Raw genomic sequence first — 15703 nt, forward strand, 5'->3', positions numbered from 1 at the left:
GCGGAAATATAATCAGCCTTTATTAACTGAACAATTTTCTTTGGTCGTCATGGTATTAAGGTATTGTGGATCAGCCAGGATAAACTACATCTGATGCATGAACGCAGGAGAGAGAAAAAAAAAGTGCAAGTGGTATTGTGACAGAGCTTTGCCCACTGGATCGCTCCCAGCAAGCCTTTTCAAACTGCGTAATGAAACTGCACCCTGTAGCGAGCTTTTGCTGGTTAGACGATATGAGGATCTGAAAACACTACAACTAATGGCCATTTGCTGCCCTTTAGACTAAATGACATTTACACCAGGCAGCCAGAAACCAGCTTGGGATGATTTTTCGCAGCTGCCCGTTTTCCTGTAGCAGGCTTAATACCTAGTATTCCTTTTGTGAATTTGGTCAACACCTTTAACACCAGTGAAATATGAGTACAGCCTCATCTTTGTCAGATAAGGGTGTGCAGTGTACTTAAAATACTGAGCAGACCATAATGTCCTCACGTTCGTCATTGTTCACAAGTTAAAAATGAAAGCACACAGTGTTTGACTTTCTCCAAAAAAGATTTATTAAACAGTTTTCTTGTTTGCAGCTGCAACCTGTGGAAAAGACAAACAACAACATAAGGCATATTTGGAAGTCCTGCAGCACGTGTTGGAGTGCATCGTCTTCAAAGTCCAATTATTAGGTAGGAGATAAAATTGTATTTCATTGTTTGCATCATGCTGCTAGATTTGGTGCAAATGTTCCCAACTATTTAAAACCATTTATAATCAATCTCAAATAAAACTTCCCATAAGCTTAATATTCTGTTGGTTTACCGTTTACATTTCTCAATACATTAAGGTCCACCGCAATATTGTGTCCATCAAAATGCAATTTTATGGGGAAATTGTAGTGAACAGTTTGGAAGACTGTTCAAGTTGCTGCCAAAAACACCATGAATAGTCTACTGTTGGTACACGCAGAAATTTCCCTTTCAAGGGAGAGACCAATCTATTAAAAAGTCATCAGAAACTACAACACAAGGGGGACTCGTGAGAAGGTAGCAGAGCCACACATACATGCTTCCTGCCACTTTAGCGCAGCAGGTAGGCGGGGCTGGGCCCAGGTCTGCTCATCTGCATACTGCTCATTAGCATGGGTAAACAAGGAGAAAACTGGTGCCATACGGTGGACTTGCCAAGCATGAAATTCCCTCCTTGTGTTTACCCCTTTTACCCTTGGATTATCACAGTGCTGCTTCCTCTCTCTCTTGATTTTTGACAAGGCCCAACGCCGATTTGTTTTAGTGAAAGCGAACAAACAATTCCAGCAGTGTGCCACACAAGACAACATGTCCTTCGGCAAATTTCTCTGCCAGCCAAACAAGTGCTTTTAAAAAGCCTTGTATGCTGAAATGACACTGGGGCCGTGTACTCCCACTGCAGACGAGGTGTCGCATCAAAGCAGAGGGATGGTATTTCTGTGATCACACACGCTTAAGGCACCATCCTGAGTGGGTCTGAATGCCATATAAAATGCCGGAGTCTATCATACAGTCCCTGAAAACAATCTTTGCCTGGCCAGTAGGAGGTTGCAGTGATGTTCATGTAGCAGCTGTGGGGCCTGATATTGGATCATTTAAATTCTAGCAGGTTAGACAAGGGCTCTTAATGCAACTGTCATGCTAACACCTCACCCAAGGCCACAGTCAGACTACAAATAATTCGCTTCAGACCTGCATTAATTGCTTTAACGTGCTGTATAAGGCTTAGTGTGGATCAGTCTTTTACGTGACTGTTGATTCTGTACACAGGTCAAAGTTGAACCCCACATAAAGCAGCGTTCAGAATTCAAGAACGTCAAGGTGGAGGCAGCGAAACATCGAGGTACTGTGAGGGTGTTTAACAGGGATCAGCAAATCAGTATCATGTTACAACCAACATCACTAGTACAACAATGTCTTTGTATAGGGATTAGAGGCAAGATACTGTGTAGCCAAGAGTATCAGAGCGGATACTGTTCATTAGTATTCAAACACAACATCAGCAAGTGATTTGTCCATTTCAGATACAAACACTCATACTCAGACAAGGGCAATGTCATTCTAATGAACACTTTCCACTGAGTAAAGATGTCTGTTACAGCGCACTTCTGCTCCCGCCCATTGTCCTGTCAACACTAATCGTTTCAGTTTGTACGGCCTGGCCCCGTGTGCATCACAAGCCACGAGTGCTCAATCTCAGACAAAACTGACTAAATGCACGTAGTAATTGACACCTCAGTTTTTGGATGAACTACGGATAGTAGCATTTACCTATCCCTGTACTTTGATCGGCACAGTGCATCAGCTGATCTACTCAACAGTACGACACTGAAATACTGTCTGCAAAACACTGAAGTAAATGCTACCCGGGACTCACGCAATAACCGAAGTATTGAACTAAAATTGGGAAAGTTATGAAACTCTGCACGCATTTGCTCAGTCTTACTAAAATTCAAGCACTCAAGTTGCTTGTATACATGTCAACATAATTACTGAAGAGCCATTACTCACCTGGCCAGCGATTCTATCCAGGTCTCTGGTTCCCTGGGCGGTTAGTCTGCGACCACTGAGGGAAACAGAGAACAATTAAAAAGAGGAACACAAAATAGAATACATCAACCTACATTAATGACAAATCAATACACAAATTGCTTGTCTTCAAGAACCACTATTTTACACCACATTGACCAGTGTTACAGTCAGGGAAAGCCACATATACATTCTCCATCCATACAAAGGCAAAAATCCCTCATTATCCAGCCTGAAACAAGACAATTCAAAGTGGAATTTCATTTTCTTGCCCACTTGAAACTGAATAAAAACCCAGCCAATCAATTGGTCCTCTCAATATAGTGTGATTAAATATTTATTGCAGAAGAAAATTCAAGCTTTACATTAATGGATCTCTATAGATGAAAATGCAGACGGGGAAATCGAGGACTGTGTGTGGCAGTATTATGAGAATGAGTGACAGTGTAGAGTAGTTTTAACTACTCAGTGACAACATTCGCTAAAGAACGGACCACATCATGCATATGCCAGCTAACGGATGCAGGTAGCCTTGATTGGATGTACAAAGATTATGCAAACAAAACTCAGATTAACAATCCACATAGTACCTCTTCAAAAGTTACCTGCTGGGTAATTTCTTTTTAACCTAGTTGCATAAAGCGTGACACTTGAGTCAAACAGATTAGCTTGAACAAATTAAACATTTCTGGCTCTAAATGGGAGATGATACCCGGTACATATAATAGATGCACTCACCCATTGGGATCCTTCTCAATCATCTTAAGAAGCTCCAGCGCCTGCAGCACCTTACGAGCCACATTTTTGGACCCGACACTGTAGTGAGCAGGGCATACGCCGTTCCTCTGGCGACTTCCATAGATCTTGGTCATGGAGCCAACACCAGCACCTCCACGGAGATACAGGTGGCGGACTGTGGATGCTGAGGGAGCAGAAGAGGGGCAGTTTTATACGATGACCCCCAACAAGTTAAAATTGATGTTTGGATAAGTGAGCTTGTTGCCTCAGTAAGAAATCAAGACAGGAAATTGAGGTGATAGTGCTTTCATAATTCACGATCAAAACACTGAGGCCAGAGATCAAAAGTGCAAAAAATGTATGCATCACCACCAAGCAGTAAGAGTTTAACCCCACTTGCACCTTTAAGCTGGGGCATTGAAAGAATACATTTGACTCTTAGCTGAACTGGAAACCAAAGTCAATTGACTCAAACATTCCGTCCCTTTTATTTGGATTTCAAGGACTTTTCCATATATTGACCCTGATATTCTATCAAGAGTCGTCATTACATGTAAGGTCTCAATGACAACAACAAAAAAAGTTCAAATAATAAATTAACCAACTTCCATGACATGGGGGAGTATTTTTGAGGGATTCGGACGAACCAATATACTGTGCACTTCCTACACAGGCAGTCATTCTTGAGATTGCAAAAACCTTTAGTGAGCTACTTGAAGGCTTATTCAGTTTTGTATCAAATCACTGCAGCCTTCAGTGCTGACATTTGAGGTCAAGGAAGCTCCCACAGCATTCATGGCTGCTTTTCATAGCATGAGATATCTACAAATGTTTATACATCCTTTAGTGGTGGCTACATCTGCTTCCCACACCAGCATGCAGTTAAGTTATACTGTTGATATATAAATATCGTTCTCAACTTGAGGTAGTTAACATTTTATCTTTCTAATATACAGACACTATAGCCAGCGCTAACCAAGAATGAATACAAATATTTCTGACTTACCGGCTCTGATGTAGAACCAGTTCTCATCACTGGGGGCCAGCTCCTTGTGCTTACCCAGCTTAACAAGGTCCACCCAGTCAGGCACCTTCAGCTTTCCTGACCTGAGGACAGGCAAAGTGTCACCATGAAACCATAATAGGATCCCACAAAGGTGCTTTGTGGGGATATCCTATTTGTTTCTGTAAAACTGCAGTGTTTTAGCACCGCACACAACAAAACCAGAGGTACGTTGTGGTACAAAAAGGATGAAATCAAGTCAACTGGAAGCCACATTTACTAAACACTAATACCAAGACTAATACATGCATGGACAATCATAACACTCACTTCTTCAGGAAGGCCGCCAGGGCACGGACAAATTCCTGCTGGTTGACGTCCTTTACTGTGACACCTGGCATCTGTATAAGAGATGGAAGACACATCAGTATTAACATTACAATACACAAAACTACAGACATACTGGGAATAGACTGAGTTCAACTCCTGAATACAACTCTGTGTTCGCCATCCACTGAAAACCCTACCCCATCTCTAAAGAACAGTTTCTCACCACTATCTGATGAACAGATAGTCATGTAGTGTCAATGCCTCCAAGATAAAACACCACTTACTTCCTTTCTATGCACTTTAAGTTTGAATAGCACACCGTTTCAACATGCACTTAGCTTGCATGTTTACACACAGTGAACAGTTCTCTACTCCATGAATATCCATCCAGTACTTATTTCCTTATATCATTTGTGCTGCTTGTAATTTACAAGAAATCCTGAAAGGCCAGTGCCAGTTTAACTGTATGTCTTCACGTACTTTGCCAATAAAACAGATTTAGAAATAAGTGACCACACGAGTAAGTATTACTGACATCAGTTGACTGGGATCAACTTGTGAATTGCGGCTGTAATAAGTGGACGTGACTGACCAGCTCGTCTTTTCTCGTGATGCAGTTGCATAAACCTATAGCCTCATTAACTTCATACAGCAAACCAACAGTTTAAGGCTGATTTATATGTTGGTGTTCTCGGTTACACGCTCTCAACCGGCATTAGCTTCCCTTGCAGCGGGAGACTACGAGCTTATCAACTAGTTAGCTACCGTATCCGCATGTGGGCAAACACAAACCATTTAGGGACAGACAGTTCACGGAGATCACAATACCCTTCAAGTAATGTGTGTAGTAAATTCCCACATCAGCAACAGAAAAGCTACATCGGGACAGCTAGCCATCAGCTAGCAGGCCTCAACGAGGCAGCATGGGGGCAGCCATTACTAACAGACCTACTGTATGAGCGTAGCATTCAAGTAAAATCTTTATAGAAACAAATTAACACGTATGATAACCTCACGCAAGCCTAAACCATTTTGTTAACCTGTGCGTTACATGCTGCCTGGACACATTTCGAGTGTTAAGGGTAAAGATTTTAGGCTATTTAATGTCATATAAAGGAGGACCGCAGACAGCGCTTTACCTTGCTTGTGGACAGCGAAGGGAAGAGGGTGAAACGGGGTTTCCAACTCCTGTTAAAACGGGCAGATCTCGCTCAATCACGCGAGACTGAAGCGTTGTTTTTTCCACCGATGTCTGTCATCGCAGTCTGCCGACCACATTATTATTGTGATGGAGGAAATAATGGAGAAGCTTACACCTCGTTTGTTAATAGTTTATTTAGTCTCAGATATCCACCGACATACAGCTATTTATTTTAGTGGTTATATGCATATGAGCTTTGTTGAACTATAGGGTAGACATGCTGAATTTTAAAATGCAGAGAATGCACATGCCCTCTTGCTCTGTCACTACAAAGATAGATAGATTTGTGAACAGGCCTATACTCCAACAAAAGGAGAGAGGCGAACATATTGAGATACATGAGATTCTGCCACAAGGATTGTCTTTGAATTGAGATCACGCAGGAAGTATACATTTATTATAATAGCGTTGACTTATTATGATTCTACTTGTGCAATCTGTATTATCCCTGCAAACATACTGTGCATTTAGACTTGCAGCAGGCAAAAGTTACTTCGTGCACCTCTGTTTTTGATTGGTGTTGTGGTTATGATTTGTGTGCCCCTGGCTGGAGCCCGGCCCTTTTGGCAGATAGTTGGAGAATGATTTGTACAAACACTGAAACGCTTCGGTGATTTTTTTTGGAAATGCAGGCACATTTTCCACGCCTCAACCGTCTGCCCTACAGTTTAATGAAGGTCATTTGCATGTAAAAACTAAAGTAAACATTTATAAGAAACAAAACTGTTGTCGACCAATTTTCAGTGCAGTAGCTCCAGGCTGTGTCTCCTGGTTGTCAGTACAGCTTTATACTGTTTCTCATTTGCTGGAGAGTATTATGTATTATTGAATGAACTGTATAAGATCACAAGAACAACATGCATAATGTAAAGTAGAAGCCTAAAGGTATATTCTTTATTGAGTACATGCATTCCCTTTGTGTAGGTACACTATCCTATAGCAATACAGTTAATAGTGTGTTGTATGGTTTGTTTTTTTTTGTTGATGGAACAATCCTTTTAGATAAGACTGTGTAAAATGTCTTTGATATCTCTGCTCATCTCTATCACCTCCAACTCATGCTCACTCAAAAAGCACATTTCCTTCGGAATGAAGGGCCACTTCTTATTTTCCTTTGTCTTTTTGCAAAATTAAGAGACAATTGGAATAATCAAGGAAAAAATTGTTTGCTGTAAGAACGAAGAATAAACCTGTTATCTGTGTATGTGTGTGCGTCCATGCTCACATATGTGCGAGTGAGTGTGTGTGTACCTTATTTACATTTCTCCCCGGCTGGCAGAGGTGGTGTTGCCCTTTGCACATCTCAGTTGGAAAGGGCAACCATGCTCCAACATTGACACAATTGATATGTTTGCAGAGACAGGAGAGAGAGAAAGAAGGCAGGTGGATAAGCAGAGGTTTATGAATGAGGTTTATACTCTGTCAGCGGGGGCAGACAGTTTAGAGTGAGAGGTGAGAGGGAGAGATAGACATCCTGGAGGAAAATAAAAAGGCATCTGAGTCATAGAGAGGATAGATTATAGAGCTTTGTATAAACTATCTGTGTCATCGCAGGGCGTCACACCAGGTAACTGTACCTTTTTGTCCTAATTTACTTCTTTGACACCGTATCACCATCCAGGCACCACTGACTTTTCAACTCTCTAAAAAGCTGTGACCATACTGGCAGGGATGGCCCCATAGCTTGAATGTTATTCTAAAGAGATTAATTGATTCATTAAGGCAATTAATTTCACTGGAAGTGACCAGCCGCCAATTTGAATTGAAAACTCACACAAGGTGGATTAAACTCCATTAATTATTGCAGTAAATCAAATTTTCTGTGGCTCCTGAAGTGGCGAGACAGGAGACAACTGTGTAAAGTGATTATGAAGTTGTATAAAGAGGTTATTTCAGCCAGTTGTGATTATTAAGGAAAAGTGCAGACTAACACCAAATGTTATGAAAAGGTCAAACCAATTACGTGGAATGGACAGGTGTCATATTGCTGCAGCAATTCTGCTATTTCAATATTCATCCACTTCGCTTTATGTGAGACTATTGTTTGGAAACGCACTGAAATTAGCTGCCAATCATTTTTGAATGCATTTGCTAGAAATTACTCGTCAGGGGAGTGTTCGCTTGTACGAGTGTTCATGTATTCGAGCATAAATGCCTCGGCCTGTTTGTGTTTCACAGCGCATGAGTGTGCGAATGATGCATGGTGGGCCGGAGGGAGTGGAGAAGCAAAACAAAGACCAGAAAAAGAAAAGAGAAAAGAGAGTGTCAACAGTATGTTGCCACCTATCTTTGTGCGTGTTGCTCTGTGTTTGCATGGTGCTCACATCCTCAGCGGAGAAGTTCTGTCAAGTCTGGTCTGGCCTGACCTTTTCACTCTCCAGGCACGTTTACAGCTCTCCAATACCTATCAAAATATCTACTCTTTCCTTGCCCGTCTCCCTGCCCCGAGCACAAACTTGCATCGCATTCTCTATTTTTCCACATCTGTGCGATCTCCCCCTCTTGCTGATTGCATATTCTGACCTACACCCGCATGCTTAACCTAAAAATTTCCTCAACCCTTTGTCACTCTGTTCTCATTTGTATTCTCTCTATTCTTTGTCTTTCTGTATGTTTGACCATTCCTTTGACAATGCAAGTTAGCGCTGCAGGGGCAGTCTTTGCTGGAGGAACCATGTGGGAACATAGGGCAGGGGTGGCAACCAGAGTGGGAGTGAAGGAGTCTGTATTTGCATAACATTTTCCTTTAATTTTAGCTCTTTCACATCATTATCAGCAATGACTTTTTCCAACTGTGGCCGAATATGTTCTCTGCCCTTATCGGTCTCTCTGTCTGTCTCATTTTATCTCCACCAGACATGGAAGTGATGTGGTTGTACTCTCTGTGCGAGTGCATCCTGTCTGTGTCTGTAATTGTGGTGAGTGTGAGGTTGTGCATGGCGGTCAGTGGCAGCAATACAGTGGCTGACGTCGAGGAGAGAACCGGGAGTGCGCGGCCCCAACCCGGGAGTGTCTCATGCTGTCTTCGACTGTGCCTGGGCTGGGTGGGGGCCGTGGGGGGTGCAGTAGGCGTCCCTGTGACCGTGTTTCTCAACCTGCGAACCCCCCAGTGTCTGTACACCTGCATAACCTTGGTGTGTTGCCCTTTGCTGGTCAGGCAGTTTACTATGTTCCTGTTAATGCTGCTCACACTGGACGTCCACCTGCAGCATCGCTTGGCAGACAGGTGAGTGTAGAAGAGGGTTAAATCGTTTTTAGCATTACAAAAATAAGTATACGAATCCTCAGTGTGAGCTGAAGTGGAAAAGCGTCTCACTAAAACGACCATGGTGCAGAAAACAATGTCACACCTTACTTAAGATACATATTTACATCTCAGAAATACAATAAAGCATCACACACTGTAAATGACCATTATACAATGCTTTAATGCTTTCTTGCGTGTGTGTGGGAGAGGGTGAAAATGTGGGTGGCAAAAGTCAACCAACACTCTCAAGTGCGCTTTCAACAGTAAAGGAAGAAAATCAATATGAGGGTAAAAGAAAAAAGTAACAAACATGTCAAGATGTGTCATGGAATATTGTTACATCAAAACAGGCTGTTTGTCCAGTGCTCTTAAGGCTGTTTTTATCACATACAGCTTACAGTGCCATCCGAGAGACGGGGGTGACTAAATAACGATAGGCTCTGGGGCTGTTTAATGTGTGATTGACAGTGACATACAAATCCAGTCTCTCAGTGGAAGAGAGGCAGTATTATGTCTTTTTTTTCCTTAAAGGTCTCCAATTGTTTTACGCCAGACACTCGCAACGTTGGAGAAACTCGCAAGAAGAGCTAGATTTTGACAGTAACCAAAAATATCCCAGCTCCTCCCATAAGGCTTTTCCTCCCCCATAGCACACGAATGTGCTGCTGTAGCCTTGTTGCAGTCCTGTGACACCCACAGACAACTGTTTTTAAATTGATTGCTGCCAGGCTGAGAATTTCAACCAATGTAGTAAAAAGCGCTTCTAAACCTGTAAACCAAAATGGGGTTTTTGTGCACCTCATTCAGAAGTATTTTCAAGAGCAATTGTGACCAATTAAAGAGCTCACTTACATCTAGTAGACATTACAGCTGTCAGAAATAAATTCCTAATAGCATTTTGGTGTTAACGACGGATAAGTGTTGGTGCAGTGTAGGGCTGCAAAAACGTAATAACTACCCGTGCTCATTTCTTTCTTTAGTTTAGGGCATATTAGTGCAGTTTTAGTATTAACAGAATTCAAACATATCCACATCCACATGTTTGTGAATGCCAGGTACTCCTCAGTGATGACCCGTCAACGAGCTCTGTGTGTGGTTCTGCTGTGCTGGATGGGCTCTGTTCTGTCCTCCTTCGCCCAGTTCATCGGCTCAGACGTCCTCGACACCTGGACGAGTGGTGGGACTGGTCAGGGCACGGCTGGCCTCGGGCTGCATGGCAACTGGACAACCTCTTTACCCCATCTTACCCCTTCCTTTCCCCCCAAGTACCACCATGGCCGCAAAGTCATCGCAAAATACCTTCCATATGGAGGCTTCCTGTCAAAGTTTTATGTGGAAGACATGCATAACTTCACCTACGCTGAGATTCATAGCAGCCATTGGGCAGTGTGCGCCCCTGATGCCATTCTCAGTCCCCAGTTCTTAGTTTATGTCCAAGGGATGTCAGCGTTCATCCTCCCCTTGCTTTGCCTACTGACCATTTACCTTGACCTGCTATGCAAGTCCAAGAAGACTTCTTTTAGTCACGCCGACCCCCCTAAGCATGACTCCTGCCGGATCCGCTCCCTGGCTCTGTCCCTCTCCCTTTTAGTTCTGCTGTGCCTGCCGCTCCACATTATCCACGCTCTCGTGCTCTTCGCCCCCAAAACCAATCTTCCTGCCTGGGTTCATGCAGTTGCCATGTTCCTCTTCCAGCTATACAGCCTAGTGCCCCAGATCCTCTTCACTCCTCCTAAGGAACAAGTGGTGGAAGAACAGGCATCCTTTCCTCTTTCTGTCCCCCATCTTCCACCTGCAGTAGCCTCATCCAGAGGAAAATCTGTGGGGATGGCCCTGTGTGAGGCAGTGCAGGCAGCTCCATGGTTTTCAGCCAAACACTCCCTTAAAGCCAAAGTGTGCCCAGAGGTCTGAATTCATCATAAAATGGAATGGGCTGTTGGTTTCAAAACGAAACATTTGCCATCATCCTCAAGCAGTTACATTATTTTTTTTCAAACAATCTTCCTTCCATGTTTTGTTTAGGGGGGGAAAAGGCAGGATTTAAAACAAATGCAAACTAATAGAGAATAAATGGCATGCTCCTGTTTGTTTTTGGCTTTTTGACTAATCAGCAACCTTGTACACAGAAGTTATGAATAACTTGCAAATGAAAAAGGGCAGTTAATTATCAGGTCCCACACCAAATGTCAGTGAGAAAATGAAGTCTCCAGATGATGCCTACTATCCAGATCACAGATGTCTGTTTTCTTTGACTGCTCTTCCTGTGGGTCTCATTCTAAGCCTGTTCTAAGTCTCTGCTAAGCCAACCACGAGTAATGTTGATATATGAGTGACAGCGTTTAATTAAACATTCAGTAATAACATAGTGGTCCAGTGAGGACGCAGCATTGTAGTGAAAACATCATTAACCTGGTTATGACACAATCTTCATGGCTGTTCTGATTAAACTTGTAAATACAATGTGATGCACTCCTGTAATAAAAAGAGCCTTGCTAACACTAATTGGATTGCTCATCTTGAACCGCGCTGGTGTAAGAAATCACTGATGGAGCTGGAGACGAGAAATCCATCTTGCTCTGCATGGAACATGGCCATGTCAGCGCACTTTCTCTCTTCTTTTCTTCTGTTTCTCGTGAATCTAGACCAGCTCTTTCTGTCCATTCCTCTCTGGGTTTTCGATTTGTTGTTTGCTCATTTCGCTAGTAGATCATTTTCTAGCCTTTCACGTAGATCTTGTATTTATATTTCATTCATCCTCTCACCTGCCCTGTCTTTCCCTGCTTTCCATCTTCTCTATAAGTATTCAGAGAATACACACACAGAGCACAGTATGTCCTCCATCACTACAAAGAAATCCCTAAATGGAACTCATTATTGATAAAGAAAATTAGGTAAAAGGAAAAGGAAAGATTTCCCCAGCTTCCCTGGTGCAGCTGCCCATTCAGTTCTTCTGTGTGCCTGTCTGCCTCCTGATTATGTTCGGTCTCAACACTCAGGCACCTCAATCAATGCCTCATGCTACGCTGCCACTCTGTACACACCTCCTTGCCTCGCTAAGGTCACACTGCCAAGACCAGTGCAACATAAGCTGCGTTCACCATCCTAGCGTCATCACGGTTGGCTTTACAACTGGAAAGAACTGTGTCTAATCCACCATGTAGCCGCCAGAAATATAAAGAGTTTGTGTTTGGATGGACTGCGATATCTACTGCAACTCGTAGAAATGAAATATGACTGCCATAAATGGGTCATAAACGGGGTATTCTCTGATGTGAACCCGTTCCAGGATGTTAATCGTTGAAACTAGCATCAGGGTGATGCTGCGTGAGTTATTCATAGACTTCCTGCTGTCATTACTGGCTAGATTATGCTCCATTCACTGCATGTCATAAACTCAGGGAGGAATACAACTGGCTGTCGTCTGGCTTGTCCTGATCTCATTTTTGCTTATGTCTATTGATTTGATAATCACCCTCTGTGATCACAGTGGTGGTCTGATTGTCATCAGGTTTACAGCAGCTGAATTGTATCATTGTTATGGTCATATAATGGCCGCTTTCCCAGGATGCACCAGAGCACGCAGTAGCAACATTAGCAATAATTCCCGTGAATTTGAATGTGATTAAACTCTTTCTTTATGAAAAAAATACAAAGCAGTGTTTGAGCTAAAAAGTTTACTTTTGTCTTGAATTTTCTGTCAGAAGAAGCAGAAATACTGGTATCAAACGAGCGGCAGACACGACTAGACAGAGTGCTGTGAATCCCACAGGAAAACAGCAGATGAAACCTTTGTTTGAAGGACATTCACTTCTGTTCTGAAGGCATATAAAGGGACAATATTCTCTGTTTTATTAGCCATCGACCAGGCTCGTCTGATAGCAGGAGCTACCTGCGCTACCTTTGCGTCATCATAAACTGAAGATATGTCTGGTGTCGACTTGTGTATATGTGTGTGTGAATTGTTTGTTGGCCGGAGTGTCAACTCATGCTGGTAGCGCCTGGCAAGTCCATTACTTTGATTGCCGTTTGACAATCTGTCTTTATGACAGGCGACCGTGGAGCCTTGCCATCGATGGAAGAGAAACACATCGATCTATCACCCGGCGACCTCCGGCGGCTTTCAAATCCAGCCCTGCACACAGATGGACATGTTGAGTGCTTCTCAACAGAATCGGGTATTGATTGCATGGAAGTTAATGGCAGAGTCATATTTTTTCTGTGTGCATCTGACTCAACCCTCCTGTCACCCTTTCTTTCCCGCTATCTGTTCTTATGATTCATTAGCCGTGCCGCAGAACCTTCTGTTTTGTTTATTCTACTCATTCAGATTGAGCTGCCAGTTATATCTGGCTCCACAGCCTTCATCTTTATCTTCCCACCTATAACTCCACAATTCCCCATTGATCTAATCATATGCTCCGTCTCCTGTTCTCTTTTCACAGGATTTGAAAAACAGCACCTGCTAATTACACAGTAAACACATCCAAAAACCAGTCTGATCCAGAGGGTTATTTTTGGAGTCTTTTTTTATTTTGTCGTGCTTTGTATCTTTCCCCTATAAAGAAATAGTTAGCTATATATCAACAATGACACATGGACTCTAAAATAAACAAGAGTGAAAGACAGGAGAAGAGACGACTAGGCACAGGAGACGAAGAGAGAGAAAGATTGGGAAAGAGAGGAAAGGTAAGAGTGAAAAAAGACAGCAATTTCCCTACAGTAGAACCAAAAACAAACCATGGGAAGTGTACATTTCTTTAACATTTACAATTATAATAACAACGGCAATAATAATAACATTAACAACAATCATAATTGTTCAAATAATAACAATAATTAATAAAAAAATCAATAAGACCTCTGGTTTCTCATAAAGACAAATGAGTTTTTTTTTATTCTTTTGTTTATTTTCTTTAAAGATCACTGGACAGTAGTTTGTTCGGCTTTGCGCCTCTATAGGCTAATATTCTGTGTTAGTATAGTTGCTTCATAATGCATTTCAATAGTAAACTGTTTTCTTATTTCTTAAAAGTTTCCTTTAATTTATGTTGCTGTTCTTTTTTTATACAAATAAGGAGTTCAGAGATATGTATACTTGTTCTGTCAACATGTTTACTGTACGTATGAATGTGAGCATGTATCTGCATATGTGTGGTAGCATCCAGAGAAAAATATCCATCCATTTTATGTTGTCATTCACTCCTTTTGCTATCACTCCCTTTGCCCTTCTTATTAAGACTTTAGAACCTTTTTATCCTCTTAATGACATTCTAAAATAATTAAGCTTTTCGCTAATGCCTTAGCAAGTCATATTCATTTCTTCTTTGTCGGGAACGCAGCCCAACACTAATCCTTTCATTATTAGGAGCCAACAAAGGAGGAGCGATAGAGGGGGACAGACAGAGAAAGAGAGATATAAGGGAGAGGGGGGAGGATGGTAACAGGTGAACGGAGAGGAACGAGGAGATGGAGAGTAAATTAAAAGACAGTAGAACCATCTTTCTCTCAATGTTGCAGCGAGACGAAATATAAATACATAAAAGTAGATTTTTTTTCACAAATTATTGGCAGGACCCCAACAGGGAAAACAGGACAGTTGATGATAAACTTGTTCATAAAGTCTGGATACTTCCTGCAACTCTGGACTTATACTCTCCAGTGTTGTTAAGGAATTATATATGAGTTGCGCTCTGCAAGCAAGATGCTTTGGCAATCTTAAAAATTTAAATTTCCTAACATCTAGCGCTCAATATCTCCTGGTCAACACCCCCCCCCCCCCCCCCAACCCCACTCCCACCCCCCCACTGCTCCTGATGATGCTGCTAGTTAAAGATTGAGCTTTGTGAAATGGATGGTTTTCTCCGGGTATGGAATTACAGCAGTCATCTGCCGCTAATTCCCCTTCCACTTTGGCGGCTGCACGGGCGGAGTGCCACTTTTCTTTGTGCTCCCCGCTTCCCTCTCGATCAAAATAATTATGGCATCATTTCGTTTTTGTCTACATTCACCTCACCCTCTCCTCCCCCTCTCTCGCTCTCTCCATTTTCCCCGGTTTCTCCGACTTACAGTATATGGCACAATCAATAATGGCTGGTGGGTCTATAGGCTCTCTTTTTCCGCGTCTGTCTCTGGGTATGCGTGTGTGTGTGTGTGTGTGTGTGTGTGTTGGAGGAGGTGGAGTGGAATGGAGTGGGATGGATTGGCTGTGTGCAGTATCTGTATACAGCTGTTTTCAGAAGGCTGCCTGTTATGGCGTGTTGTGTAGAAGTGTGCGTGTGTGTTTGTGTGCGTGTGTGTGTGTGTGTATACTGTATGTGAGGTGGGAGATGGGGAGAGGAAGAGATAGAGGGATGAGGTCAGAAGAGAGGGGGATAGGGAAGGAGAGGGGCTACAGTAGGTACTCCTTCTTGCCCTGGCTGGCGTCGTTCCCATTGAGAAAGGCCTCCTGCACCTCACCGTGTTCATCCAACCCACTGGCCTCATGGGTAAGATAGGAACCTGAATGAAAAGAGATGGAGAGACAGAGAGACAGAGAGAGAGAGAGAGAGAGAGACAGAGAGAGACCAAGAGGGAGATTGGAGGGGGAAGGTTAGGTGGCAAAGCGTCATGATCATTTGCGGCGCCATGCAGCATTATCA

General features: G+C 42.7%; 3 protein-coding genes across 6 annotated transcripts in view; 1 reads left to right on the top strand and 2 right to left on the bottom strand.

The window, feature by feature from the left end:
* Positions 1–533: 533 nt before the first annotated feature.
* Positions 534–5779, bottom strand: rps19 (ribosomal protein S19). Its single transcript, XM_070835921.1, has 6 exons — positions 5757–5779; positions 4618–4688; positions 4291–4391; positions 3285–3468; positions 2529–2583; positions 534–588 (listed from the first exon to the last, which is right to left on the bottom strand). The coding sequence occupies exons 2-6, from the start codon at positions 4686–4688 to the stop codon at positions 559–561; spliced, it is 441 nt and encodes a 146-aa protein (XP_070692022.1). The 5' UTR covers positions 5757–5779; the 3' UTR covers positions 534–558.
* A 1541-nt stretch (positions 5780–7320) lies between these two features.
* LOC139204674 (adenosine receptor A1-like) lies at positions 7321–10976 on the top strand. Its single transcript, XM_070834628.1, has 4 exons — positions 7321–7385; positions 8675–9044; positions 10121–10862; positions 10917–10976. Exons 2-4 carry the CDS (start codon positions 8677–8679, stop codon positions 10974–10976), a joined length of 1170 nt encoding a protein of 389 aa, XP_070690729.1. The 5' UTR covers positions 7321–7385; positions 8675–8676.
* A 3897-nt stretch (positions 10977–14873) lies between these two features.
* The window catches only part of cadm4 (cell adhesion molecule 4), a 140550-nt gene continuing 139720 nt past the window's right edge, over positions 14874–15703 (bottom strand). For 3 of the 4 annotated variants that reach the window (XM_070835674.1, XM_070835676.1, XM_070835673.1), the window contains one exon: positions 14874–15563. In XM_070835674.1, the coding sequence (XP_070691775.1) occupies positions 15454–15563 (110 nt within the window). In that variant the 3' untranslated portion in view covers positions 14874–15453. The remainder of the gene's footprint in view (positions 15564–15703) is intronic. The other variant, XM_070835675.1, reaches the window with a different exon arrangement.

This window comes from Pempheris klunzingeri, chromosome 8, assembly GCF_042242105.1.
Source record: "Pempheris klunzingeri isolate RE-2024b chromosome 8, fPemKlu1.hap1, whole genome shotgun sequence".
NCBI classification, from domain to species: domain Eukaryota; kingdom Metazoa; phylum Chordata; class Actinopteri; order Acropomatiformes; family Pempheridae; genus Pempheris; species Pempheris klunzingeri.

Coding starts and splice junctions, on each gene's coding strand:
- rps19 (XM_070835921.1), bottom strand. CDS start 4,688: ATGCCAGGTGTCACAGTAAAGGACGTCAACCAGCAGGAATTTGTCCGT. Junction 4,392..4,617: donor CTGGCGGCCTTCCTGAAGAA/GTGAGTGTTATG, acceptor GCCTGTCCTCAG/GTCAGGAAAGCTGAAGGTGC. Junction 589..2,528: donor TGGATAGAATCGCTGGCCAG/GTGAGTAATGGC, acceptor TCTTTTCCACAG/GTTGCAGCTGCAAACAAGAA.
- LOC139204674 (XM_070834628.1), top strand. CDS start 8,677: ATGGAAGTGATGTGGTTGTACTCTCTGTGCGAGTGCATCCTGTCTGTG. Junction 9,045..10,120: donor CAGCATCGCTTGGCAGACAG/GTGAGTGTAGAA, acceptor TGTGAATGCCAG/GTACTCCTCAGTGATGACCC. Junction 10,863..10,916: donor TCCCCCATCTTCCACCTGCA/GTAGCCTCATCC, acceptor GAGGCAGTGCAG/GCAGCTCCATGGTTTTCAGC.